This window comes from Haliotis asinina, chromosome 7 (genome assembly GCF_037392515.1).
Source record: "Haliotis asinina isolate JCU_RB_2024 chromosome 7, JCU_Hal_asi_v2, whole genome shotgun sequence".
NCBI classification, from domain to species: domain Eukaryota; kingdom Metazoa; phylum Mollusca; class Gastropoda; order Lepetellida; family Haliotidae; genus Haliotis; species Haliotis asinina.
The window spans coordinates 13,669,350-13,696,067 of NC_090286.1; the positions used below are offsets into that span (position 1 = coordinate 13,669,350).

General features: G+C 41.0%; 2 protein-coding genes across 2 annotated transcripts; one reads left to right on the forward strand and one right to left on the reverse strand.

Annotated features, from left to right (window-relative positions):
- Window positions 1-10,516, forward strand: LOC137290297 (dynein light chain Tctex-type 5-like). Its single transcript, XM_067821103.1, has 2 exons — window positions 1-54; window positions 8,318-10,516. The coding sequence occupies exon 2, from the start codon at window positions 8,327-8,329 to the stop codon at window positions 8,972-8,974; it is 648 nt and encodes a 215-aa protein (XP_067677204.1). The 5' UTR covers window positions 1-54; window positions 8,318-8,326; the 3' UTR covers window positions 8,975-10,516.
- Window positions 10,379-26,675, reverse strand: LOC137290296 (UV excision repair protein RAD23 homolog B-like). Its single transcript, XM_067821101.1, has 9 exons — window positions 26,476-26,675; window positions 23,182-23,260; window positions 22,088-22,167; window positions 21,450-21,658; window positions 16,763-16,994; window positions 14,934-15,126; window positions 13,517-13,647; window positions 12,865-13,008; window positions 10,379-12,248 (listed from the first exon to the last, which is right to left on the reverse strand). The coding sequence occupies exons 1-9, from the start codon at window positions 26,539-26,541 to the stop codon at window positions 12,123-12,125; spliced, it is 1,260 nt and encodes a 419-aa protein (XP_067677202.1). The 5' UTR covers window positions 26,542-26,675; the 3' UTR covers window positions 10,379-12,122.
- Window positions 26,676-26,718: the final 43 nt, after the last annotated feature.

Here is a 26,718-nt window from a genome sequence, read left to right on the forward strand (position 1 = left end):
ACAGCCGTTGTTTACCGCCGTGTTAGTAGTTGGTAGTTAGGCTCGCTTGTAGAGGTGAGTTCAAACTGTTTCTCATTTAACAAAGACTTTTGCTTCTCCACTGATAACGTGATGCTTACAATAATGATTCGTTATAACCTGCCGTGTTATTTTGCTTCATACACTTATTAATTTTATCATTCCTTTTCAGATAAAAGTTTTAATATCAATGACACTGTGAATAAAAACTCGGATATTCATTAGTCATGAAATGACACGCTTATACATACATTTGTCATTAATCAAATATCATGTATCCTAATTGTTGAATGTTGGTGTGTTATTCGTATGTGTTTGTATTTCATAGTTGATTACTAGAGTTGTTTTCCACATGTATATTTCTACTTGAATTCATTTACCTGACCAATATCATGTCCGTTGATCATGACCCCTCTACTAGCCTTGGTCTTTTAGCACTAAGTTAGTTTCAATGATCTGCATGACCTCTTCAGAAGGTTTCGATTCATCTCATGGGCACAATGTGTGAAGCCCATTTCTGTAATGATATTGCTTGAATATTGTTATAAACGGTGTAAAACCGAACTCACTCACTCACCAGAAATGCAGCTGACACGTCGTGATATATCTGAATTTCTGTTTCTTTTCTAAAATGTGGACTTACTCACAGCTCACTCACTCACTCAAGGTTGACGAGCCACTCATGCTATAAGCATAATCCCTTCAGTTCTCCTCCAAGGTGAAAATGAATTCTTATGTGTTTAGTACTATTATAAAGTCAACAAAAATCTTTTGAAGTGTATTGTTAATTAAGTGGTATAATTATCCCAGCGGAAATATATGTGTAAAAGCATTACAACCTCACATGGGCAGTTCTCCACAGAGTAATGTATACTTAAAATGTCGGCGTTATTCATCACTGTAAAGCCTTGCCCCACCTTATCGTTGTTTCCCCCATTGTAACTACTTTTTGACGGCTGGGTCGATCTTTATCGTGTATTTTGTATAGATTCACAGATTACTGCCATGCCGACACGCAATGTATTTGTATACGTCGATGCAATCAGGTATGTCGACTTCGAGTCAAGCTCTAGAACCAGTAGTGTTTGCTGGGGCGCTTCAGGTTACTAAGATCTGTCCGATAAATTGTTTACATCAGACGGAATAATGACCTCAAATGACCCAGTCAGGCAATTTCCCACTTTTGTGTTACTTATAAAAAAAACAATAAATTGCTGGCTGGCTGTAAAAGAGTGTGCGTTTAAAACTGTTTTTAAAAAGGTGTGACTATGAACCGCCATGAGTGACAACTATCGTGTCGGATCCGTGTCTTGATCCATACTTTCTACCTGGCCCCCCTCCCCCCAAACACTAACACCACACCACCACCCACCCACCCACACACACACACACCCACACACACACACCCCCCCCCACCCCCCACCCCCCACCCCCCACCCCCCCACACACACACAAACCCCTCCAGCTCCACCCTCTTGTATATATTTTGGAGTGAAATACCCCACCATACACTTCTACCCACGGTATGTTCGTGACGCAACATTCGTCCCCAGCTAGCTGTATCGTAAGTGACGACGTGACGACTGACAAGTTCGACCAGGCTCGGTGATTTAGTTGATATCATATGAACGTGTCAGGGCCACTTAGATCGTTGTTCATTATATCAGTCACTGGTTTGTGTGGGCCAGACTCACCCATATTCCATCATCACATCGCTTGAATAATGCTTATTGTGGCGTCAAGCACCAAACCAACAATATGTCACTTGCGAAACAGAGCTAGTGAGTATGCTTTTACGCTGCCGTTTGCATAAATCAAGCCATATCACGACAGGGAAAAGATAACAGGCTTACACAATGGGAATCGAACCCCGGTCTCAGCAACCACCAGGATCCGCTACCGAGGAAATGAGGTTTCGATTTGCCATTGATCCCCGATTAGTTGAACATACTTCATGTCCTCAATCTCTCATTTGGCAGATCCAGGTTCACCTTCTGATACCCAGTAAGACAAATGTCGGTAAAATGTAATCATTGTATGTTTTCTAAATATCTATTTCTATTGATTGAACTAAGACAAATATAGTGTTGTGACATATACCATTATTATCTAATATCGGAATTAGAATGGCCATTTTAGAATATAGTTTAAAGTATATGACATCCCCGCGTCTTAATAAATCAAGGATCGTAACATACCACAATGCAGCATGGGATTTATGGGGTGTCTTGCGTGGAACAGGGTTTTCCATGATTAATCATAGGCTATCGGGTATCAGTGACCCAGAGACCCACTTCTGCCCCTCCTTACACACCACCCTGGACAACCGATAGCCAGTCGATGTGGACATAGCATGTATATATTGTTTCTGTTACGGGTATATACCGTCCTTATCTACCCGATACATGTCATAAGTGCCCTATACTTGTCATGTCATGTTAATAGCCGTAACGGTGTTGATATATGTATTCGTGGGCTAAACATGAATTATGAGCGGTGTAAATATAGACTTTCTTGAGTTAAGTAACTTAGGACTTCTGGATGTTGCATAATGCGATTCATTATTGCTTGCTGGGAAATGATTGGGAAGGACAATTCATCAGACAAAATAGGTCATAAGGACAGCGCGAATAATTTTGTGCTGAACTGAATGTATATCTGTCGTCATGGCTACTTGCTTCTACCCTAAGACTAACATAGTTTGTCTCAGTTCACGAAACTGAATTATTTCCAAAATGTTTTACATTGGCTGCAATGGTGAAATGGAATGGTCTTACAAGTGAAAGGAAAATGGATCACAGACACAGCAGTGTAATATTCAAGTGTCAAATGCATGGCCCAGCAAGCTGAACGCTCCTTTAACTGTCCTACTGAGGCGGTTATGTATACATGCCCCTTCCCGAATGCTATCACAATGTGCATGGAAGTGTATGTGACAACTGTACCCTTTAAAGTGTCAGTACATCACATTGGCCCTCTGTACTCCCTAACATCAAAGCGATCACGGTACATTAAGAGCCAACTTGGTGGTTATTTATTTCAATACAAAACAAAGTGGGTCATCTTGAATAAACGTCGTGAGTTCCAGTATATACTTTGTTCAACCTACCACCTGTTGTGAAACCAGACCCAGACCCATGACGATATATGTCCTTATGTTATATCTCAGTTGTTGACCTTAACAACAGTCATACATGTCAATGTGTTGATCTAGACGTCTCAGGCAGCGTCTACAGATATTTGAACGACGTCTCATTGCTGCCGAAATACAGAAGTGCACGAGAGAGAGTCAATATTAGCCAAATCAAATCACTTGAGAGGGACAATGGGGGGAGATTAACGGTGCAATGCTATATAGGCACAGATCTGACGGGGAAATGAATGCAGATTGTACTTCATGCTTCTGAAGCAGAGTACCAAGTACCAAATACCTAGTACCAAGTACCAAGTCTAAAATCAGGCAGGAAGTTTACCATCTTTACCGTGAAAAGAACAAGTTATACATTTGATGTATGTATAGAAATCCCATTGACAATGAACAGGGAATGAATGAGACTGTAACAAATCTATGTTGTACATCGGTATGAGACCATAAATATATATGTACAAGATATGACTCCACATAACGATACCTTCTAAGAAATCAGACCCCGTGAGTCACCATCGCCTAGCGTCTCCTTGTGAGAGATAGGAGATATCTAGCACCAGCACAGTTCCTGTTTTAGGAACACCAGCATCCATGTAGGTCATAACGATCTTTGACACGTTTATCCAAACCGACGACCACATATTCTTCAAATTAAACAGCGGTCGAAAGAAAATATGTCGATGTGATCAAAACAGTTATGCAATGACGACTTGATGCTCTAAGGGTAATGCTGTGTCAGGCTGGGTGTTATTCTACAAAACTACCTAAGCGTTAAGACTACCCTAACTCTATGTTAAGGTATTGGAGTAACGGTCACCTTAGCGCTAAGATGGGTTTGTACAACGGTGCCATGAACGTTGTAATGTTGTAAACAGAATCTGAAATGAAACTACAACAGTTTAGGTATGTTATCAATGTTGTCCTTAGCAACTAGGGCCTATATATATGAAGCTTCATAGTCGTAAGTGCCACACGTTAACATTAACTTACGACTGTCTTAGAGCTAGGAGAGCTTCGAAAATCTTGGCCTAGGTTGAAAATCTTAGTTAGTACAGTAGTAAACTGCCAACATGAAGAGCGTAGCCCTCCTTTCATAATTTAAACGTCAGTAGATATTTAACCCTGAATGAATGAATGAATGAATGAATGAATGAATGAATGAATGAATGAATGAATGATATTTTATTTTTATAGTGCCTGGTTTATAGGATTAAACATAACTGCCCAACGACGCTTGTTGAAGTGATCGGAAAAAAACATATGTCTTCAGATGAGTTAGAAAAGTCTTTTGTTGGACAATTTCTTATTTCCAGAGGTGGAGCAGTCCACAGTTTTGGAGTTCCAAAGCATAGAGCCAGGATCTGAGGTAATCTATCATCGGCTGATGTTAAAGGTCTTGTGAGTTGGTAACATGTCCTTAATGTAGGTTGGGGAGTTTTCATCATTTAGTGCTGCATACGTGATAGAAAGAGTCATGAAAGTGATACGGTGCTCTGCCGGTAGCCGGTGGAGTGATTTCAGGATAGGAGTGATATGGTCAGTTCTACTGGCACCAGTCAACATCCTCGTGGCACTGTTTTGTACTCGTTGCGGTATTTAGTGATGTTAGTACCAGTAGTATGGTATTGTGTTGTTTAGTTGTTGTTGTTGTTGTTGTTGTCGTCGTCGTCGTCGTTGTTGTTTGACATCGCCTTCGGCAGAAACATGCTGGACGGACATTTAGCCGAGCACATATTCCCAAGTCAGAGGAAGCACCGTGAAAGTTGTTTAGCTATAGTGACCTATAAACATGCTGGATTCGCTTTAAGCACAGAAATTTTGTATGCATGTCCTAGTATACTGTTATCTTGAGCAGCTAGCTATATATGGGTGTTGCTAGCGTCTAGTTTCAACGGGATAAATACTAATAATTGGAAAACTTTATTACATTCCACCCGCCAGACATTCAATTACATTTCCACTAATTATAATATTTCATTGCAATCCGTCGTGGCATTTAGTCAATACGTCTGACTTTCTGTCATATTATTACGCATGTGGTGATGGTTTTCCTGTAAAGGAAACGTGCTATGTTGTGTTCGCAATTGTCGTGCTTAAAGGCTATAGATTCTTATCATGGTATAAACGATCCCCTGCAGGCATTTCTAGGCATATATTCTGAGACACTTTGGTTGGTTGGTTGGCTGGTTGTTTAATTCAGCGTTTTGTTCGATTCATGAAAACAGAGTTGTCGTGTTCTGTTATGGCGACGGTTAGCAATATTCCAGCTATATGGCGGTGGTCCGAATACATTTGAGTCAGGACTGCAATCTGCAATCCAGAGGTCAACAACATGAGCATCTATCTACAGAATTGGGTTACGATGACATGTGTCAACCAAGAGACTGACCACCCTATCTCGTTAGTCGCCTCTTACGACAAGCATGGGTTACTGAAGACCAATTCTAACCCGGATCTGTAAGGGTTGACACTTTGACGACATACATGCTGTATCAAACACGCATGTTTTATGAAAACGTCACCAAAAATACCATTATTTTGTGTAGATACGATATTGTCATGCAAATCCAATTTCATGCTGTAATTACACCATGTATAGAAAATCAACACCCTGAGCAACATACGCCATGCCGGTTGACATTTATCCCTCATAATGCAGTGTCAAGAATGGTTGTTTAGTTGTCCCGTACCCTTAAAATATATCATCCGGTCACTTAATATCACATCAAATCGTATTTTACGGTGTAAGGATTCTGAAGTGGCCTGTTCAACTGTACATTATGTTGTCAATAGCATTCCAGGCACTGTCAACAACAGAGACCCTGATGGCAGTCATACACGGATCACAGTGATCAATTTCATCAGAAACGCGTATATTTCATGAAGACACAAGTCGCTGTTTAATCCATGGTTTTGGCCGTTATGAAAACAGAGTGGCCCTGTCCTGTATTGCTATTGTGTACCGGTATGAAGCCGTGATAGATAAAAATCTTTTATACAAATACTGTAACAATGAATCGACCTGAAGACATGTTGGTTTCATGGTTAGATGGGCAACTCCGTGATAGATTTCACACCCCACCTACACCTACTCAACGTTAACAGGGTCCGTTATTTGTATTCATAGTAAGTACGTCTGTATCATTATTCCTTTATGTTAGTAGATTTGCTAGCTGATTCCAGCACCCGTCCAAACAACCTGCATTGACCACAATGCTTCCTTACTGACCACCTCAGTCACAGACGTTGCCTTGTGATTAAAACTGACCCAACCTGAGTGAGTGAGTGAGTTGGGTTTCTACTCCGCTGTTAGCAATATTATAGTAAAATCACGGCGGAGGACACCAGAAATAGGGTTTCACACGTTGTATACTCATTGTATCGAGCCCGGGTCTTCAGTACAAAGAGCGAAAGCCTTAACCACTAGGCTACCCCACCGCCAGTGACCCAGCCTGAAATGGAGAGACGTTGTTGAGGCGTTAAAGAGACGTCTTGGAGCACCAGCTGCCAGTGTTGACGTGCCTGAGCTCGGTGCTATGAATGCTGAGATTGTAAAGGGTCCGACTTGTCAGCGTCCGGATTATCACAGGACCGGTTGGTCCATAAACACATACAACCTGACATACAAATCGATAAAACACTTCTGAAATTTGATTTGAGTACGTGATCCACAACGGCTTATATGCGATGTAGCTACAGTTTTCACCCAGATTATCGGATTATCATACCCGTGTCACTTGACAGATACATTTACCGATCACCTTTGTCAGATATTTTCAGGTTAATCTGACATGTGTTTTATATTAGCGTGCCATATCAAACTGCAAACTAACCCAGCACAGAAACCGGAGGTATACCAATTAGAAAACACATTACTGAAAAGTCAGTTTGCGGATTGCATGTCAACAGTGAGTTTATATTGTCCTTGTAGGGTTGGTTTGTTTTGTTTTGGTGTGGTTTTGGTTTTGGTTTTGTTTGATTTTTTTCTTTCTTTTTTTGTTGTTTGTTGTTTTTGTATTTTGTGTTTGTTTGGCTTTCTTTCTTTTGGGGGGTGGGGGTGGGGGGATGAACTGCTAAACAGAATATAGCGTTAAGACTAGTGATATGTCGAATTGTTGCTTCCCCAAACCGAAAGACGATGCCAAACAGTAAACCCGAACTCGGTCAGTCACGTCACAAGAACAGTAATAAGACTGCTGGCAAACCCATTCTAACCCGGATCCCTTGACGTTGAGCGCGACTCGATCAGGTCCGGCATTGATTGTGTCTGATCAAAAGGCCTGATCAGTTAGGCATGTGGAACTATTTGTCGACATGTCGGTTACTGTGTGTCAATACTCAGACATCGATAGCCTAACCGGGTCAGTTTCTGCCCTGCAGTCATTCACTGTTGACAGCTCTCTAGGCGATCATTGCAGTATGATTTTGAAAGGGTCGCTCGTGAGTTGCACGTGTTAGCTTGTTTTAATTTGGCATGGGTGAAAAATATTTTTACACTCTTGGGAAAAAATAGAAACCGATATGCTAAGTTTTGAAAATATTTCTGTGTCCAATTAAACATATAGGAAATAATGCAAAAGTGGATTTTGCTTCAAGTTCATGAGTGAGAGAGTTTAGTTTTACGCTGTACTCAGCAATATTCCGGCGGCGGTCTGTAAATAATCGAGTCTGGACCAGACAATCCAGTGATCAACAGCATGAACATCGATCTGCGCAACTGGGAACCGATGACGTGTCAACCAAGTCAGCGACCAACCAAGACCACCCGATCCCGTTAGTCGCCTCTAACAAGCATAGTCGCCTTTTATGGCCAGCATGGGTTACTGAAGGCCTGTTCTATACCTTCACGGGTTTTATGAAACATGCAATACAAGCGCAATTTTGTATTTCATAATTTTAATGTGTCAAGTTCGTCAACTGATGCTGTGTACAGGTGCCATTTTTGGCGTTTCGGCTTTGTGCAGCACCTTTCCGGTAGTGTTAACTTTCTAATTTCATTTCTCAACGGTGTTATTTCTTCTTGTTTCAGACAATTTCTTTCAATCCCTGTGTCTATCATCAATATATCAAATAGTTGTATGCTAATAGACAAACTGAATATCAGATTCAATGCCATTCATGATCTTGTTAGCATCTTTGAATTTGTTTCAGGAGCGATCCATGATGAGCGAGATCAAGGCCGAACACCGCAGCAGCCATCATGGCAAGTCAGACAAGGATCACCACCACGGCAAAGACCACCACTCCACGGACCACCATTCCAAGGACAAACACCCGACCCTTCGGGGCGCTACCATCAACCCAGTTCAAACAGGTATGACAGGGGGCAGACCAAGGGCGGGGACATTCGGCCGCAAGGACACTGCCCACTCCATCGCCAGCAACCGAGACAAGCATCTGAGGGACCATGACCGGCACAGCGTGGTCACGGACGACCATCACCACCCCATGATCATGTACGAGAATACGTACAAGATGGAGCCTGACTCGAGGTTCAAGGAGGGAGAGGTGAAGCAGATTATCAAGGCAGTGCTGAAGGACCACATCACAGAGAATGTGTACGAGTGTGGTGCCATGAAGACCAAGAGTATGATGCTGAGCAACAAGATCCTGGAACAGGTGAAGAAGCTGGAGATGAAGAGATTCAAGTTCGTCTGTTTTGTGATGATCGGTGAGAAAGGTGCACAGAGCATGCAGTTCTCGTCTCGGTGTCTGTGGGACCAGAGATATGACAATTATACCACGACGCACATCACCCAAGGCAACATCCACGCCACGGGTATAGTGTATGCTGTCTACGCCGAATAACAGGAACGGTGGTAGTTTTATATACTAGAAACAATACACCCTAAAGACTGCCATTTTGTTATGTTGGAACCATGACAATTTGGAATATCTGATATCATGATTGTAACACGTGACAATAATTGTTATATCGCATTTGTAGGCGACATTATTCACTCTGTTATAAAACAATACGTAATTGTGGCTATGTACCGTCAGGTGCTATAAAACACATGTAACATTACAATATACAGTTAAATCATGGAAACTGTTTTTAAAAGGTTCTAGTCTACTCTTCCTAGAAAGAACTATCACATCAAAGTACCCATGTACAGAATAGTGTGTGTTTCACAGGAAGTCAACAAATCCTGCTACGCAACTGCCTATTAATCAAGGCATACATTTACTTGGTGAGAAGCGAGTGGTAGTCACGCCTTAAAGGTAACTCTGCTGGTCTTTTCTGAACCGGGGCAGTATGCTGCAAGATCATTGCATGTTCATTACATTTGGCCATTCCCAGAGGACGCAAACTCCTGCTTCTTTTACGGGCTTATCCCAATTAAACACACGTTCACTTTACTCATCTTATACAGATATTCACTATACATCCTACAAATTATACACTATGACATAATGCAATGTCTACAATAAACATTACTGAGCAGTTCCTTCCATGTATGGCTCCGAACTCTTACCTGTGCAAAAAAAAAAAAAGAATTCAAACCCACCTCCCCATCCTAGCCAGAAACTTCATCGCAGAATTAATCTAACCTTAAACTGGGACTTCCCTACAGGAGCAGGATTATTCTATGAAGGCTTACACTTGACATATCTGAAAAGGCACGTAAAAGGCGTTTGGAAAGTACTGACCATCCATGGTTGTGTCCTAACTATCCTTTTCCCACGAATGTTCTCCAGTTATCCATTCTGACATGCATTATTCTGGCCATAGAGATGACCCATCAATAAATCAGTGAAGTAAGCATCAATCTATCTTAACCACAATACTTTGGTAACTGTATTCTTAAGTAAACTAAAATGGTTCTTTTCACCAGGTTCGACCTCACTCTAGTGTGGAAACTATTTCATTCCAATACCTGCAAGGTGTGGAAAGGTAGCCTGAAGACCTACAGTCTCAGATCGTTCACCTCTATAGTGAAACCCATTGACATGCCATAGTGCCTACAAATCCTACTTTCAAATTAAGTTATTAAACTGCATACTGAAAGAACCCTACCTAAACTAACATTACTTTCTGTGTAACCTATTATCAATGTGAGAGATTATTCGATATATTTTTTATTCATGCTGATGATTGAGTTCAACTTGCTAAAAGCTTCAACACACTGTTCATTCAAGATGCCTCGTCAATCATCTTAGCCAATGGTTGTTTGCTACTCCATGTAAATGAAATCAACAACTACACACTTGAATAAACAGTTTATTCATAAAATTTTAGCAGGGATTATTTAGCATCTGCTAATTTTTAAGGCTTTGAGAGTACTATGGACATCAACAACGAGATGCTTTATTAGAATCAGAAACACGCCTTTCATCATTTAATGAATTCAACACAAGAAGGTTTCAAATTTTCATGTTTATCGGTTAATAATTAATCCCAATCAATGAATGGAATGCGAGAGCCAATGGAAAATACTAACCATTTGAAAAATTACTTTAACTAAAGCCACTGTTCAATCCGTTTTCAGAGTTATCTCCCCTGAAATAACCAAAACATGTGACAGGTGATGTTGTCACCACAATCTTGTGATGGAACCCAACAGAAATGGCACAGCAACACGTCTTAAATGTCCTTTCCCTTTGAGTCTACACTATGTAACACCCTGTCCAAAATCACACTGATTTCACATAGCATCAGACAATGTGTGGCTACACAAATCAAGGTTCTTATCATTACCATTTTCAACAAGTATTTCTCAATCACATCTACCTGCTATCATTTTGAAATAAATTAACTGATATGTGACAAGATATACCACACTAGGAAGCTTGGTTCCCTGACTGTAACAGTGTTTGAGAGCACATGGTGCATACAGACAACACTGCCTGTCCAAGGCACACAAAAGAATGTAGAATACAAGCAGGGACAGTGCACAGTGGCGACAATGTTTACCGTCTGTGGCTTAACAACTGAAAGAGAAACTTAGCTAACTTCAGTAGATTGGTTGTCTGAACATACGAATTGCAACTAACACTACTAAACACCACAATATTTCAGAAAAAAACTTTCTAAATATCTGTACAGTGGATGCTTGTGTCAGTTGAAAATAGTGTGCAAGAACAGAAAAAAATGTAATGCTATACATAATTGAACATTTTGTAATACAGCAACGCTTGGTCCATAATAAATCATTGTTAACACTAACATCTAGATGCAGTCAGTGATGTTGCTCCATACAGTATAAATGTGGTGCAAAGAGTTTGATTACTGAGGATGGTCACTGTGCAGTTAGCATGGATGATAGCTGTAGACATCTATTACCAGTTGTTGAGTATCCATAGTATCAAAAAGCAGTGTAATGTTTGTCTAAGACTTGGCGTGAACTGCAGCACGAATCCTGAGGTTTGCAGACAATCACAAAATACTTTCAGCAAATTGTGGCTTCGTAATATTTCGTTATGTGAAAAACTTATGCGCCATAAATACCTGGAGTAAAAATTTGTTATGCTTAGCAAGAACATCAAACAGAATCAAATACTGTGTACACTGCTCCACATCTTAATGAAAATCTGCAACATTATTACATCAACTGATCGGATGGTGTTGTCAGAACAGTGACTAACCAACTGCACAGTTTGTCACTGATTAACCTACATAACTATGACTTTGGTTAGTACAGTTTCCAACCCACATCGTCATCAGTAAATGTCACCATCAGTTTGTACATATTTGCGATGGGTGGATAGAGCAAGAGTTTATATCAAGACCAACTATGGTACGCACATTTATTTTCAGGGCAGGCATAAAATCTTTCAGCATTTCATACAATCATCGCCTTCTCAAAAATATGGATGGTACATCCATGCAAGAAAACGGACACCACTTTCACCATCTTCCACAGGGCTTATGATTTCTTTTAAAGTCCCAAGATTTTCTTTACATGTGTATAACTGTTGGGGAAATTTTCCCAATTGTCTTTGTTTAAAATGATCAGCTTTGCTGCTCTTCATCATCAAATGTTTGGGTTAACAAAAAGTTAGCAGCAAGCTCCTCATTCTTGTCACAGGCGAAGTATGCTTGAACAACCAATGTTTCAGGGAATCCCAATGCTTTCAACTGTGAATGAAGAAAACAGAATTAACTACTAATAAGAGTGAAGTAATTTAGAAGATGTTGCTAAAATTCAATAAAGAACATTCCAGGTATAACACAACACCCTAAAGAACAGGGCGAAAACAAGTGATTGAAAGAATCAGTAACAACCAGCGATACTCAATCAGGAGTCCAACCAACAAATCCATATAAGACTTTGGCTAGAACAATGACCACAAAACCTTCTATGCAAAGTTCGAGAGGCTATTCCAATCAAGCTCTGCTCTCAAATGAGTCTAGGGTATTTCTTGAAACAAAACAAACACATACCTCAGTGGACTATCACAGACTGACAACAGCACTGATGTCAACAAGCATTGTCTACACTTGTCAGCTGACAGTGTAAATGATCATACAATAAACAATACACATTCATTCAGCCCAGTCACACAGTATGACCACCCCAGCCTCCTTTCTCAAAGCACTAAGGTGATCATAGGACACAAAGGTAACGTTAATGCAATGTCAAAGCATGGGAGTTAAGTTTAACCAAAGTAAAGGCTGTTTCCTGAAAGAAGCCCCTGATCCTAATTTGTCAGTTTGGTCACTCATCACTTGTTAACAGAGTACAACAACCTACCCTCTCAATTGCCTCTTTTTCCTGTGGTGTGACATGTATATAACCCTGGCCACTCCCTGCCCCAGCCCCCTGAGGCTCCGCTGCTTCATCGTCTAGTGGCTCATTTAACATGTCTACAAAGCGCTCCTGATTCTGATTAATTAGCTGAAATAACAAGACACATGTCACAAACACTGTCACTGTATACTATTACCATTCAACTTGGTAACCTCTATGGATCTCTCAAAATATCATAAACCCATTTCTGCAGTATTACCAGGTTACAAGAGCCAATTATACATGTGACCATAACAAATCAACTGTTGGATTTTTATCTTCATTGGTATAATTTGATTTATTCCACCTTAGTTTACAAACTACCTATGAAGTCTGTGATGCAAACAAACAGAATGGTGAACATTGTTAGGTAAAGAAATAGGGGAAGGTGACAAAGTTCCATGAATTCTGAGTATACTACCAACCAACCATTTCACACCCTTCTGCCAGCAATGTGGTTAAAGGGACTGATACTATGAGCTACAATCTACACAAGGGAGGTACATGAACATTCTACAAAAACCATCCAATCCACTGTTTCCAGTACAGGAAACACTAAATTGCTCAGTCAGTGTGAGGCCTACACACTATGTGTACTGGACTGAGATATACTTACTGCTAAAAGAGTAGGATTTGTCTGACCAATTTGCTGTAACAAAACTGGGAGTAACTGAGGATTTTCTTGAATGGCTTCTCGCATCCGCCGAAACTGGGGTTGTAAGCGTAAAAATGATAATGGGTCTCCAGCTGAAAGCATAACATAATGAATTACTAAGTACTAAGACCACATGCAAGCAGGAAGACAGGAATGCTTAGTACTTGTTTTGTTCCCATGTGAGGAATAATGTAGCAGACCTTGAATGAGTGTAACTCACAAGGATGAGGTTGGGAAGACTCAGTGCAGCATTTTCAATGAATAGCTTCATATTCATGTAAGTGTTCATCAGTCTCATTCTGCAAGGGCTGTAACAATATACCTTACTGTACAGAAATATGCAAGGTGGACAGAATGGTTGTCACACGATATGTTAATATACGAAACACAGTCATGACATTCCACTATTGCAGAATGTGGCAGGCGATAGAACAATTCATATTCAATAACCTACACCCATGAATAAATACATGTAAATTAGCAATCATCAATTCCATACAACATGACCTCCATATATACATGGAACATTTTCACACCGGAAGTTGATGACAAATATGTAAAAAAAAATGTTACCAGAATGAAAAGATTATATTCAGTTTGCTTTCATGACACAGAGTTGGTTGGCTGGTTGGTGCTTAACAAAGCAGTCAACAATATTCGAGCTATATCACTGTAGATAATAGAGTATGGACCAGACAACAATGACACTGAATTCATGAGCATCGATCAAAGCAACTTGGATATGCTGACAAGTGTCAACAAAGTTGAAAAAGTTCACATTCACACATTAGTATCAATACAAAGGAACATGCCACTTTTCTGGCTGTGCAGAGAAAAAGTTTTTGTGTAACTTGTGGATTAACATCAGCAACCAACCAACTTCCTGTAGAATCATTCTCAATGACAACAGAACTGTTTTGCCCTTTGCAATGGTAAGCCCACAAGATGTAGAGTACTTCACAGTCAAAGACCATCAAACATTACATGTAGGCATATGAACAGTTTGTATGTGCCTGGTTAAAAACTTTCCTGTATCTCCTCAATTCACAAAGGTATATTTTTCCTTAATATGTCAATACATCAACATGTGATATAATATTCACATCATGATAAAGTGAGCAAGTGAGTTGGGTTTTGTGCCACTTTTAACAATATTTCAGCAAATTTCATGGCTGGGGACACCAGAGTTAAAGAATCAGACTCGGGTCTTCAACATGATGAACCAATGCTTTTACCACTAGAATACAACACCGCCCCACATCATGTTAGAGAGCTATGAAAACTAGTGACTTTGGTCAGTCTTAACTTCACTGAGCCCAACCTGCGGCCCATGAATTTAACAAAAGGCACCATTCATAGGAAACAAGCAAGAAATTACCATTGCCTCCTACTGGAGCAGCACTGGCTGGGGTGGAGCCTGTCCCCTGAGCCGGGCCTTGTACAGGGGGGGTACCTGCAGGGGGTGCAGCTTGTGTGGGGGGTGGAGCACCGGTGGTGGCTGCAGGTGGGACAGGGGCTGGCTGAGCTGGAGGGGGGTCATCAACCACAGCAACTGGTGTGGCAGGAATACCCTGAAACAACATGCAGCAAGGCATGAACGTCTCAAGAAGTAAACAAAAATGTCACATCTAAAAAAATTTGCACTGACTGCATCTGGAGCCTTCAGCATGACATAGTGTAATGAAAAACAAATATGTAATCATGTGCATACCTGAATCACAGAACTGATGACTGTATAGATGTACTATGAACATAATGTTTTTATCACACTATGGAGCAAACTTCATCCCACTGCATAAGATCTACCTTATTGATTTCCCTGCGTCTAGCGTAGTTCATGACTTATCAGAATAAGGAGTTATGGTATACAGCCTCATAATAGAAGTGCTGTACGTCAAATTAAAGATCCACAACTCTACAGCATGAAATGATCATGCCCATCAATCCATCCCCAACAGTGTCCCAACTCACCCCTAACAGATACTCTACAGCTCTGTCTGTGCTTGCACCATGCAACTCTACAGAATGAAATGATCATGCTCATCAATCCATCCCCAACAGTGTCCCAACTCACCCCTAACAGATACTCTACAGCTCTGTCTGTGCTTGCACCATGCAACTCTACAGAATGAAATGATCATGCTCATCAATCCATCCCCAACAGTGTCCCAACTCACCCCTAACAGATACTCTACAGCTCTGTCTGTGCTTGCACAATGCAACTCTACAGCATGAAATGATTATGCTCATCAATCCATCCCCAACAGTGTCCCAACTCACCCCTAACAGATACTCTACAGCTCTGTCTGTGCTTGCACCATGCAACTCTACAGAATGAAATGATCATGCTCATCAATCCATCCCCAACAGTGTCCCAACTCACCCCTAACAGATACTCTACAGCTCTGTCTGTGCTTGCACAATGCAACTCTACAGCATGAAATGATCATGCCCATCAATCCATCCCCAACAGTGTCCCAACTCACCCCTAACAGATACTCTACAGCTCTGTCTGTGCTTGCACAATGCAACTCTACAGCATGAAATGATTATGCTCATCAATCCATCCCCAACAGTGTCCCAACTCACCCCTAACAGATACTCTACAGCTCTGTCTGTGCTTGCACCATGCAACTCTACAGACTGAAATGATCATGCCCATCAATCCATCCCCGAAAGTGACCCAACTCACCCCTAACAGATACTCTACAGCTCTGTCTGTGCTTGCACCATGCAACTCTACAGCATGAAATGATCATGCCCATCAATCCATCCCCAACAGTGTCCCAACTCACCCCTAACAGATACTCTACAGCTCTGTCTGTGCTTGCACCATGCAACTCTACAGACTGAAATGATCATGCCCATCAATCCATCCCCGAAAGTGACCCAACTCACCCCTAACAGATACTCTACAGCTCTGTCTGTGCTTGCACCATGCAACTCTACAGACTGAAATGATCATGCCCATCAATCCATCCCCAACAGTGTCCCAACTCACCCCTAACAGATACTCTACAGCTCTGTCTGTGCTTGCACCATGCAACTCTACAGACTGAAATGATCATGCTCATCAATCCATCCCCAACAGTGTCCCAACTCACCCCTAACAGATACTCTACAGCTCTGTCTGTGCTTGCACCATGCAACTCTACAGACTGAAATGATCATGCCCATCAATCCATCCCTGAAAGTGACCCAACTCACCCCTAACAGATACTCTACAGCTCTGTCTGGGTTGTTGAAGCTAGCCCTGAGTGCCTGTACCACCATCTCCCGGTCAAAGCCCATGTTCATCATCTCCATCACCATGTTTTCATACTCCTGGCCTGTGACCAGGGAGCTCTCTGCTGACTGTATGGCTGACTGGGGTAACGCACTTGCGGCTAGCTGTGCTGGAGCGTCGCTGGATGCAGCTGTCCCAGTGGCTGCTGGGGTGCTGATATGGAGAAAGGAGGAATGTCTTCTCATATTTGTCCATGCAATAATCGTTGTAAGTGAGTTTAGTTTTAAACCACACTCAGCAGCAGTATATAAACATTCAAGTCTGGATCAGACAATCCAGTGATCAACAGCATGAGTATCAATCTGCATAAATGAGAACTAATGACGTGTCAACCAAGTCAGCGAGTCTGACCATCCGAACCTGCTAGTAGGAACTTACACCAAGCATAGTCACCTTTTGTGGTAAGCATTTGTTGCTGGAGACCTTTTCTACCTCAGATGTTCACGGGGTCCATTCTTATACAATTTCACAAGTGAGAAAATGTTGGTTTTAAGTAGCAGTTAGAAATATTCAAGGTGTATAAATGTGGATAAATAATCAATGTCTGGCAGAAGAACACCCATGGTTGATAACATGAGCAAAAATAAAAAACTCTGTGGGTATAACAATACACAAGGTCACATGGCAGTCCATTTAAATACCCAGAGTAGACCTTTTTCTTACAGGTTTCAATGTAGTTTACGTTTATATTGAACATAATTAAAATCTTTGCTCGGGATTGTTTAACTCGTATGTCAGGCGTTAGTTTCTCAGGCAATGAACTTGATAAAGACATGATATGTGCAAGAATACCAGCATCCAAACATGAGTGTGTCACCCTATCAATTTTAATCAAATGGTCAGAATCAGTGATCAGTTTGATGGTTTGCTGTCTGTCAGGCCTTTAGTTGCCTCTTACATCAATCATGGGTTGCTTAAGACCAGTTCTAACCCATATGTTTTCAGTGTCCTCAATAATGAGAGTTATATTGTTAACAACCAACTCAAGGTGTTGAAAGATGTAACTACTACAAAAGATTCATTTTGTATCATAGGGGACAAGGTGAAAAAATATAATGATAATGTAATTTTCTGAATAAAATTGATATTTTATACTTATCCTGACTCCAGCTTAATTGCTTACTCTCTTCCTGACTAAGGTAGTGGAACACCTGAAATCCCTTGAAGTTCCCTTCTAAACGAAGCGGACGTAAAATTCACACTCACCCATGTATTACCTCCCTTGCCACGCACATTGTCAACAGACAGCCATGATACTTCCCTCTATCCTATAATCGCCCAGCATGAGAATACTAGATTTCTGCGTGTCTGTGAGGGACGGCTGGGAGGGCTTTCGTCAGGATAAGTATAAAATATCAATTTTATTCAGAAAATTACATATTTTTCCTTATCATGACTCATGCTTAATGGCATAGAGAATCCGACAGAAACAGCAGTGGGTCAGGCCACGCTGGATTCTGCTGTCTGTTCCAAATTACATCCAATAATTTCCCCCCTAACAGGAACTTGCAACGACGATAATTCAGTCCTATTCTTCTCATATTCGTTGTAGATTTTGGGGGAAATCACATCCAGTCAAACATGTCTTCCATAAAAGGCTTTGTTGACTGGTATGTGACGATACCAACCAACGTCAAGATAAAACAATCAAGACTAGTTGCGACTTATTTTTTTTCTCATATTCAAACACCTTCATAATGAATACAAGGTCGTAATCACTTATGCCAGTCTGTTCAAGATGTGCGTATAGACTTTCCATCAAAATACTCCGCAGAGCGTCTGGCTTCCACAAGTCATGTGATGATAAAACGGGTGAGTGAACTCAGCACCTTCGGGGAACTTTTAGCTGTTGAGCAGCGACAAGAGGCCCAAACTGATGAATGCCAGAGACGTCCTCCGTGGCTATGTCTTGTAGGTAGTGGGTGGCAAACACCGTGTTTGACTTCCAAAAGCAGCCCTCAATTATAGTTGATAGTGAGCAATTCCCACGTAGTCCTAGTGTCCAGGCCAAGGCTCTGACTTCATGTGGGTTGGAGGCTCGCGGAGGTTCCAATCCTGCTGCTTTAAAAGCTCTCAATAAAACAGCTCTGATTCACACTTAGATAGTGTTGAGGGATACTTCCGTAAGTGTCTCAGTAGATATAGGGATAAACAGGCACTTGAAACGTTGCCTTCTAGACTTGGTACCTGCAATGCATATCTTCAATGCTCTGACAGGACATAATGATAAATCTTGACTATCACTGGGTTTAGGGATTGAAGATAGTGCCGGAATGTGGAATTGTCTATCCGGTTGACCTGGCAGTTGATTTTCTGCAATAAAATCCCACCGTAGACCTAGATGAGCTGTGTGCTGATGATTTGCATCAAAGCTCGTGTGGTTGAAATTGAGAGCATGAATTTCTGACATTTGTGCAGCTGTAGCCAAGACAAGTAAAACACAAAACACAGCATCTTCTGACTCAGCAGTTGAAATGAGGTCCAATCAAGCGGCTCGTACGCTTCACTTGTGAGATGTTAGAGTACAATGTTTGGATCCCATGCTGGAGCTCTAAATCTACGTTGTTGATCATCCAACTTGAAGGACCATAGCAAGGCAAGTAAGTCAGGTACTCTAGTCAGCTTGGTGCCCATTTCCAACTGAGCTGACAGCTGCCAAGTATGTAGATAATGTAGAGCCTTTCAGACCTCTGGAATGTCATAGGTGACACAAATATTCTGCTATCTGTCATCATAATGGGTGCGAGTGAATTTCCGTAAGGTTAAGGTAACTGCTTTCACTACTCTCGTCAAGTATCCTCTGTTTTTTAAACAGATTTTGACACGTTCCACACATGAAGACGGAATGCAGTTGGGTTGTTGTGTGCCTGTTTCGTGTGGGGATGGACGAGAAGATTTTCCCAATCTGGTAGTTGTAGTGTTGGTTGTCCTAACTCCTCTATGAGTGTTGGAAACCAATGTCTCGTTAGCCACTAAGGCGAGACAAAAGTCAGTTGTAGCCTTTTGGTCTGTTTTATTTTCTCGATGACTCTTGGTAGTCGCACTGGAGGGGGAAACGCGAATGCGTTTTAGTCCTTTCCCTGGGATTTTTCTATGTTTCATTTCATTTCATATAAAGTTATCAAGCATTCTTTTGGGTTGCTTGGTGGTCCTCAAAAGGATCGTTGAGAACGAATGTTGGTTTCGCCTGCACCCGTCTGCTTGAGCACCGTTGTCAAGGTGTCAATGGACTTGATCATCATGACTTCTCTAAAGTCTTGGGCAATCGTCCTTGTTACCTCTTCAATCTTGTCGAGTAGATTCAGTCCCGCAGCAGTTGAGACAAGGTGTTCGGACGTAAACTGCTGATCCTTCTTCTGAGTGACGAAAGTTGACAAGAATATTCACTCTTCCTTGTTCGCAGGATTGCTGAACCTGAGATGACTGATGATGATATTCTCAGAAATTGTAGATATCGGAGCTATCGCCGGAAACGTTAACGCATGTCTTCCTTCTTCATACTATAAGTGTTGGGTTAGTTGAAATCCTTGGATAATGAGACTAAGTCTAGACCATTCATGATCTGTGATGTGACTTCTGGGTCTGAAAAAAGGGCTTCCTCCGGTGACATATCACGATGGTATCTAACTTTGTTCTTCCTAGAGTAAGACGAATTCTTAGTTCGCCGAGGGTCCTGACTGTGTGAGTCTAAGTCCAAAGGGGAGGATGACTGCATATGGCGTCTTCTATGAATAGGGGAGACTGAAGGAGACCTTCTCCGTTGACGAGTCCATTCACAAGTTGACTCACACGAGCGTGTGACGTCACTCCCCCGAGTATAACTACTCATGCAAGTGCACTCACTCGGCGTGGGTATATCCTTCTTGTGCTGCAACCTGATGATTGGGACCGGGATCTTCCAGAGTGAGTGCATGCGTGCACCTCCTCAGACATGAGTGCAGGTCTAGATCAATGCTCTCGCTGAATAGCAGTCAACATCATTGACAAGTGCAGGCGTCTTTCCTCTTCCAATCGTCGCTCCAAAAGATTCATCATCTGTGTTGTGAATTGTTGCATGAAGGCGCCTGCGTTGAATGCATGTGGCGCATGCATTGACGACTGTGTTGAAGAGTTGTCTAAGATGTCCGAGGCTGCAGTCGACATGCGACTGATATCTTCACTCCATATCATCAACGGAGACTCTTTTAAGGGGACTATCTCCTCCCCAAATGATTGCAGGTGATCCACTACCTTCGCCAGGATAAAGGAGAGTAAACAATTAAGCATGAGTCAGGATAAGGAAAAATTTAACAGTTCAATATATAAGGGCTAAGTTATTCCAGTCAGCTATACTACTATAACAAAATCCAAGACACACAAAGAGACTGCCTCTAAGTGAGTTTTCTCTTACGCCGCTTTTAGCAATATTCCAGCATCATAACAAATCGGAACACCAGAAATGGGTTTCACACGTTGTACCTGTGTAGGAATTCAAACCCAGGTCTTTGGCGTGATGAACCACTAGGCCACCCCACCACCAACACAAAGAAAGCTCTTAGAGACACAAAGACAGCTTTGAGACATACAAACAGAGCTCTGAGACATAAAAAAGAGGTCTGAAACACGAACCTGGCTGGCTTATCCTCTGGCTTAGCCTCCTCAGGTTTGGGTGTGTCTTTAGCCTCTGTCTGTGCGGGGGTTGGTGCTGGTGCTGGGGCAGGGGTGGGAGTCTGGGTGGGGGCAGGGGTAGGGGTGGGGGCAGCTGCAGCAGCAGGTTCTGTAGGAGCTGGCTGTGTACTGGTGCTCTCTGCTGGTTTGGCAGGAGGTGCCGCCTTAGGCTGGAACACAGTACGTGTGGAATCCAAGACTGATACATTTTTCTGTCCTGCAGTCCAAATTTATCTGAATAACATCTCCCCATATAATAACTTGTTTTATTGCTAATCATATGACACACATAAAACATCTTAGTAACTTTTAAAACACAACTTTAACTTACACAAAAGCCATCATCCAAGTATTTACAATGTCAAAGGACACAACACATTTAATATACACTACAATAGGATAACATTCTGGTTTTCTGTCCCATACTTCTGAACAACTGAGTCCATACAGTAACATAGCATGTAGTTGGTGAACGTGAAATATGTCCTCGTTCCAGTCACATGGTACAATGGGATACTCTTTGTATCTCAAAATCTAGAAACCAATCACACAGGTGACACTTTGTTAATTAAATACCAAATTATATACTTTACACCTACCTTCGTTATCATGACAACAACAAAATTCTTCTCTTCTATCTTATAATCCGATATTTTCTTGTCATCTTCTAAAATCTTTCCTGAAAATAAAGTATTGATAACACATCAGTAAATTCAGCATTCCAATAAATTACTATTACTGCTAGCACGAATGTCATCTGAATATCTCAAGTGATTAGCTGCTGGAAGCAATTACACTTATCGATGTTGTTATCTTGCTCACTTATCTTGCTCAAAACACTTTTAACCAGACCACATTCTGGGTCTTTTTTCAAAATCAGCTCAAAAGCAAATGATCCGATTTCCCTTCACAGTGGTAGGGCAGTCCACAGAAATTGAAACAGGCAGTTGTGGCTAAGAAGCATATTTTGACGTATTTGTGACATTTTACTATTCACTTAAGGATCATCTGTTACATAATGACAAACTATTTCCTAGACTCATACAGGTACCTACTCCATATGCTCACATGCAGCAACAGCCAATAATTCTTCAATGATATAATGTGAGTTTTGCCTCAGAAAGAGAATGAGTTTTGGACTAAGTTTGTACATGTTCAATTTACTGTATGTGAGTGAGCAATCTGGCACGTATGTACCAGTTGCCATATATATGATGGAAACAAATTGTGCCAGTTGACTGGAATGATTTCCTTTTGTTGTAACTCCTCAGACAGAAATATTTCCATCACATATCAGAAACCCAGACAAACCAGTGATTGATATTTTCAGCCAGGTCATCAGGGTACAACAAGAAGTGTTATATCACTTCAGCAAGCCTGACCACTCTGTCAAAATTAATTGGCACTTTCAAACAGCACTGGTGTTTTTTCCGTTTTCACTTTTTTACAGGTTGGAAACGTGAACAACACATAATCAGTGAAGTAAACCCATATCCTCCACTTTTCTCAACTAGCTCTGGATTCTGGGAGTTTCCTGCCAAGATTTCCCATTTGTAAGAACAAACATGATGAGTACATGACCATGATACCAGTGCCTTGAGCATGTGCCAGTTGCCTTGAGCATGTGCTATGTGCACTGTATAAATACCCTCTGTAATAATAATAAGTAACAATGATAAACAACATATCTTACCTGCATAAATGAGCTTCTGTCCTGCAGCTGGAAACTCTTTCCCCTTCTCCACCTCCACCTTCTCCTTGAGTTCTTTCACCTGTAATTGGCAGATATACATCTTCAGGGAGTGAGTTGAGGGACATTAAACATTAGGCTCTGTTTTTGCTGAACAACTGTGAAAGAGGATGTATCCAGTGTGAATGCTGGCCTTGATGGCCACAAGGCTGCACTGGCACACAAGAACCAGCAACAAAGTGAGATTAGTTTTACGCCGCACGATATTCTAGCTTTATGGTGTCAATCTGTTAGTATTCAAGTATGGACCCATCCTCGATATCTCCAGGGTATACATTCCGATATGTCTCCACTATACCCTGGACGCATCTACGGCTCTGCCAGATAAATTTATTACCTCCCTTGACTGTCTTTTGATCCAATCAGGTGTCTACGCTGGGAAGTTGAGTGAACCAATCACAGCTCACTTTCGTTTTCTGAATTATCTAACCGATTATACTTGGCAACAGAAACAATGCAGAGGTTATCTGGAAGAGGTAGAAGGAGTTCTTGCATATGTTGTTTTAAAGTTTCCGACCTGTGAATTTGTTTGTATGATTTCCCTAAAATCTGAGTCGCACTGCGAGCAAACCTTAGCAGTTGCGACCGCTACCTTTGTTGACACTGGCAAGCTCGGTTACAACAGCGGCCTAGCTGATTGGCTACTGTGAGATCCTGAGGGTGCCAAGGGAGGTAATAAATTTATCTGGCAGAGCCGTAGATGCGTCCAGGGTATTGTGGAGACTTATCGGAACGTATACCCTGGAGATATCGAGGATGGTTTGGACCAGGCAATCCAGTGATCAACAGCATAAGCATCTATCTGTGCAGCTGTGAACAAAGGATATGCGTCAACCAAGTCAGCAACCATGACCACCCGATCCTGTTAGTCACCTCTTACAACGAGCATAGTTGCCTTTTGTGGAAGCATGGGTTGGTGAAAACCAAATGTACCCTGGAACCTCATGGGTTCCACCGACAAAGCAAAAATAGGATGAAAAGCTACAGTTATGAGCAACCAGGAAACTGACATCGTCTACACTGTCCATATGTTTACTTTCCTGAACCTGTGACGGGATGTGACTGTTATATAGTATCTACCAGCTCTACCAGATATTGAACAGCAAGATGTTACTGGGGATGGTAAATTTCCGGGTTGAATGTCTCAATGTCTGGTAGAAATTTTCACTAAAAAAAAAAAACACTGAACAATACAGTACACCAAAAATGTCAGCAACATCCAAATCACTGTCAATATGGCTGGTCAAAAACACCTGTCATACAGAGTCTTGACAGACATCTTCTGCTACATACTTTCTATTTTGCAACATGCCTATGTGACCAACAGACATAAATGACAACAGAAAAATGGTGTGACTGTGATGCTATGTTTGTGTCATGTCTTACAAAGAATTACTAATTTACTTCAAGTAATATTATTTTATTCTTTCTGTTATGTTCTACTGATCAATCATTTCTTTGTACCAACTTAATATTAAATAGCATATTGTTCTCCAAGAAGGGACAAAGGACACGTGTGTATTGAAACTTAAAGAATACCAGCATTTACAGAATACCAACGAAATTGTCTAAATCATACATAAAATTATAGCCAGATTCATACCTCTTAAGAGGTTTTAAGAGTCTTAATAAGAGTTATAGACCATTCATAACAATTTTAGTTGACCCCTACCCAAATTTTATGCTTTGTCCCCATCTTGGGATTACCCATTTATGGTGTAAATTGTTCTAAAGTTTGTCGACAACAGCTATATTTTTCCTGTAATATCTTCATCAGTTATTTATGCAGTTTATTTTTAGTATTACTTTTCCAGCATTCATTCATTATACATGTCAAGCATTCATATGTTTCAAACACATATTCATTATCATATTATACATTCATTCAAATCTGTGGTATCAACCAGTTCTTTCAGTATAACTGTGTATGGGCAGTCCCACATCTGGTCACATGTTTGGGTCAAATCTCTGCAGGTACACATTGTTGAGTTCGAGGATATGTTATATGTACATACAGACATTCATGGATCATCTAATTGTATGCGAGTGGCATCTGAAAATAATCTTCACTACTGTGAACAGTATAGCAACACAGGTAACTACCCAAAATTTTGTACCAATCAACAGGACTGGTAACATTTAAAATCTACCAACTCACTGAAAACCAACAAATTCTATCAACGATGAAATATATAACTTTATCATGTTTATGGATGACTACTTCTTGTGTCATGATAAGAGCGATGTTTCAGGGTAGATTCATATACCGTTAACATGCTGAAAGTGACAAGAACTAAATGATGAGAAGTATATGTACATAGTATGTTTTGACAAACAGGAGATAACAAAATATGTTATGTGAAACAGCAGCTTAACATAGCAACAGGATGGAATTAAGTAGCAACTGGTACATAACTGAGAGAGGCCAGCTGGGGACTAAGAAATGGGACTGGTGATGAAGCCACAAAACATGACAAACATGTAGTAGCATCAAGCTGATAGGGTACTTTGATAGAGACTGTTGTTTGATAAAGTTTTCATAAGCCAATAGTGTGTAGTATCCTTGGTCTCAGGTGATCAAAGGTTTGTGGCAGTGGCTTCATCACCAGGCCCCATTTGTTGTTCTTTGTCATCAAATGGCCTGTCACAGTTGTGTGTTAATCAATTATATCCTGTTGACTCAAAGTTAACCAGCGTTGGAAATTCTGACAGACAGCTGTTTCGGACACTGGATATATAACAAATTCAACAGAATGTTGCATTCTTTCACTTGAGAATATGTACAGTATAGAAAATTGCATGATGTGTGGAAGAATATCCTGAACATCTTCTGAAAGTCTATCTCTCATTTTCATTTCAAATACTAAAGAATACTTTTGTTTTAGAATACATAAGTAATTCGCTAGTGGTTGTACATTCGCAAAGGCTTCCAACAGTTCAGAATGGATCTGGTGTTGTTTCTTAGACTGAGTTCTGATCTGCTGATGACTGCCATTTTATTTATAACGAAACATTCATGAATGTTCTGCGGGCTTGTCGCATCACAGCAAATACGTCATAATTACACTCTCATAAACTATTTTCATATGTTGTAAATCTGAAACAAAACATTAGTTTGACATAAATTCTCACAGTTATGATGAAACATTTAGATCACTGTAAGGAAATAAGAAAACGCGTGGGTAATCACAGATATTGACGGAAATACACTTGTGGCATTGTGCCGATTTTTCTTACCGTTGACTCTTCCGCGATATCAACCTTAAACGTTTGTTGTTGCAAGGTTTTTAGCGTAATTAACATTTTGAATTTCAGATCCTACGAAACCACCGGAAACTACTAATAAATAATGATAAATGCCTCAACAAATGTTGCAAAGTAATGCTACCCTTGTCGGGCTCGCCGCCATGAAAGTGCGTATCGCAGTAAATTATCATTGAAATATCACGTGGAAAAAAATAATTTCATCGTACTTGTGTT

Bases quoted from the DNA above. Each gene is read 5' to 3' on its own strand.
- LOC137290296 (XM_067821101.1), bottom strand. From the start codon at position 26,541: ATGTTAATTACGCTAAAAACCTTGCAACAACAAACGTTTAAGGTTGAT. The intron at 23,261-26,475 runs GTAAGAAAAATC...TGCCAATTACAG, and splicing joins ATATCGCGGAAGAGTCAACG to GTGAAAGAACTCAAGGAGAA. The intron at 12,249-12,864 runs GTAGGTTGTTGT...CTTCATTCACAG, and splicing joins AAAAAGAGGCAATTGAGAGG to TTGAAAGCATTGGGATTCCC.
- LOC137290297 (XM_067821103.1), top strand. From the start codon at position 8,327: ATGATGAGCGAGATCAAGGCCGAACACCGCAGCAGCCATCATGGCAAG.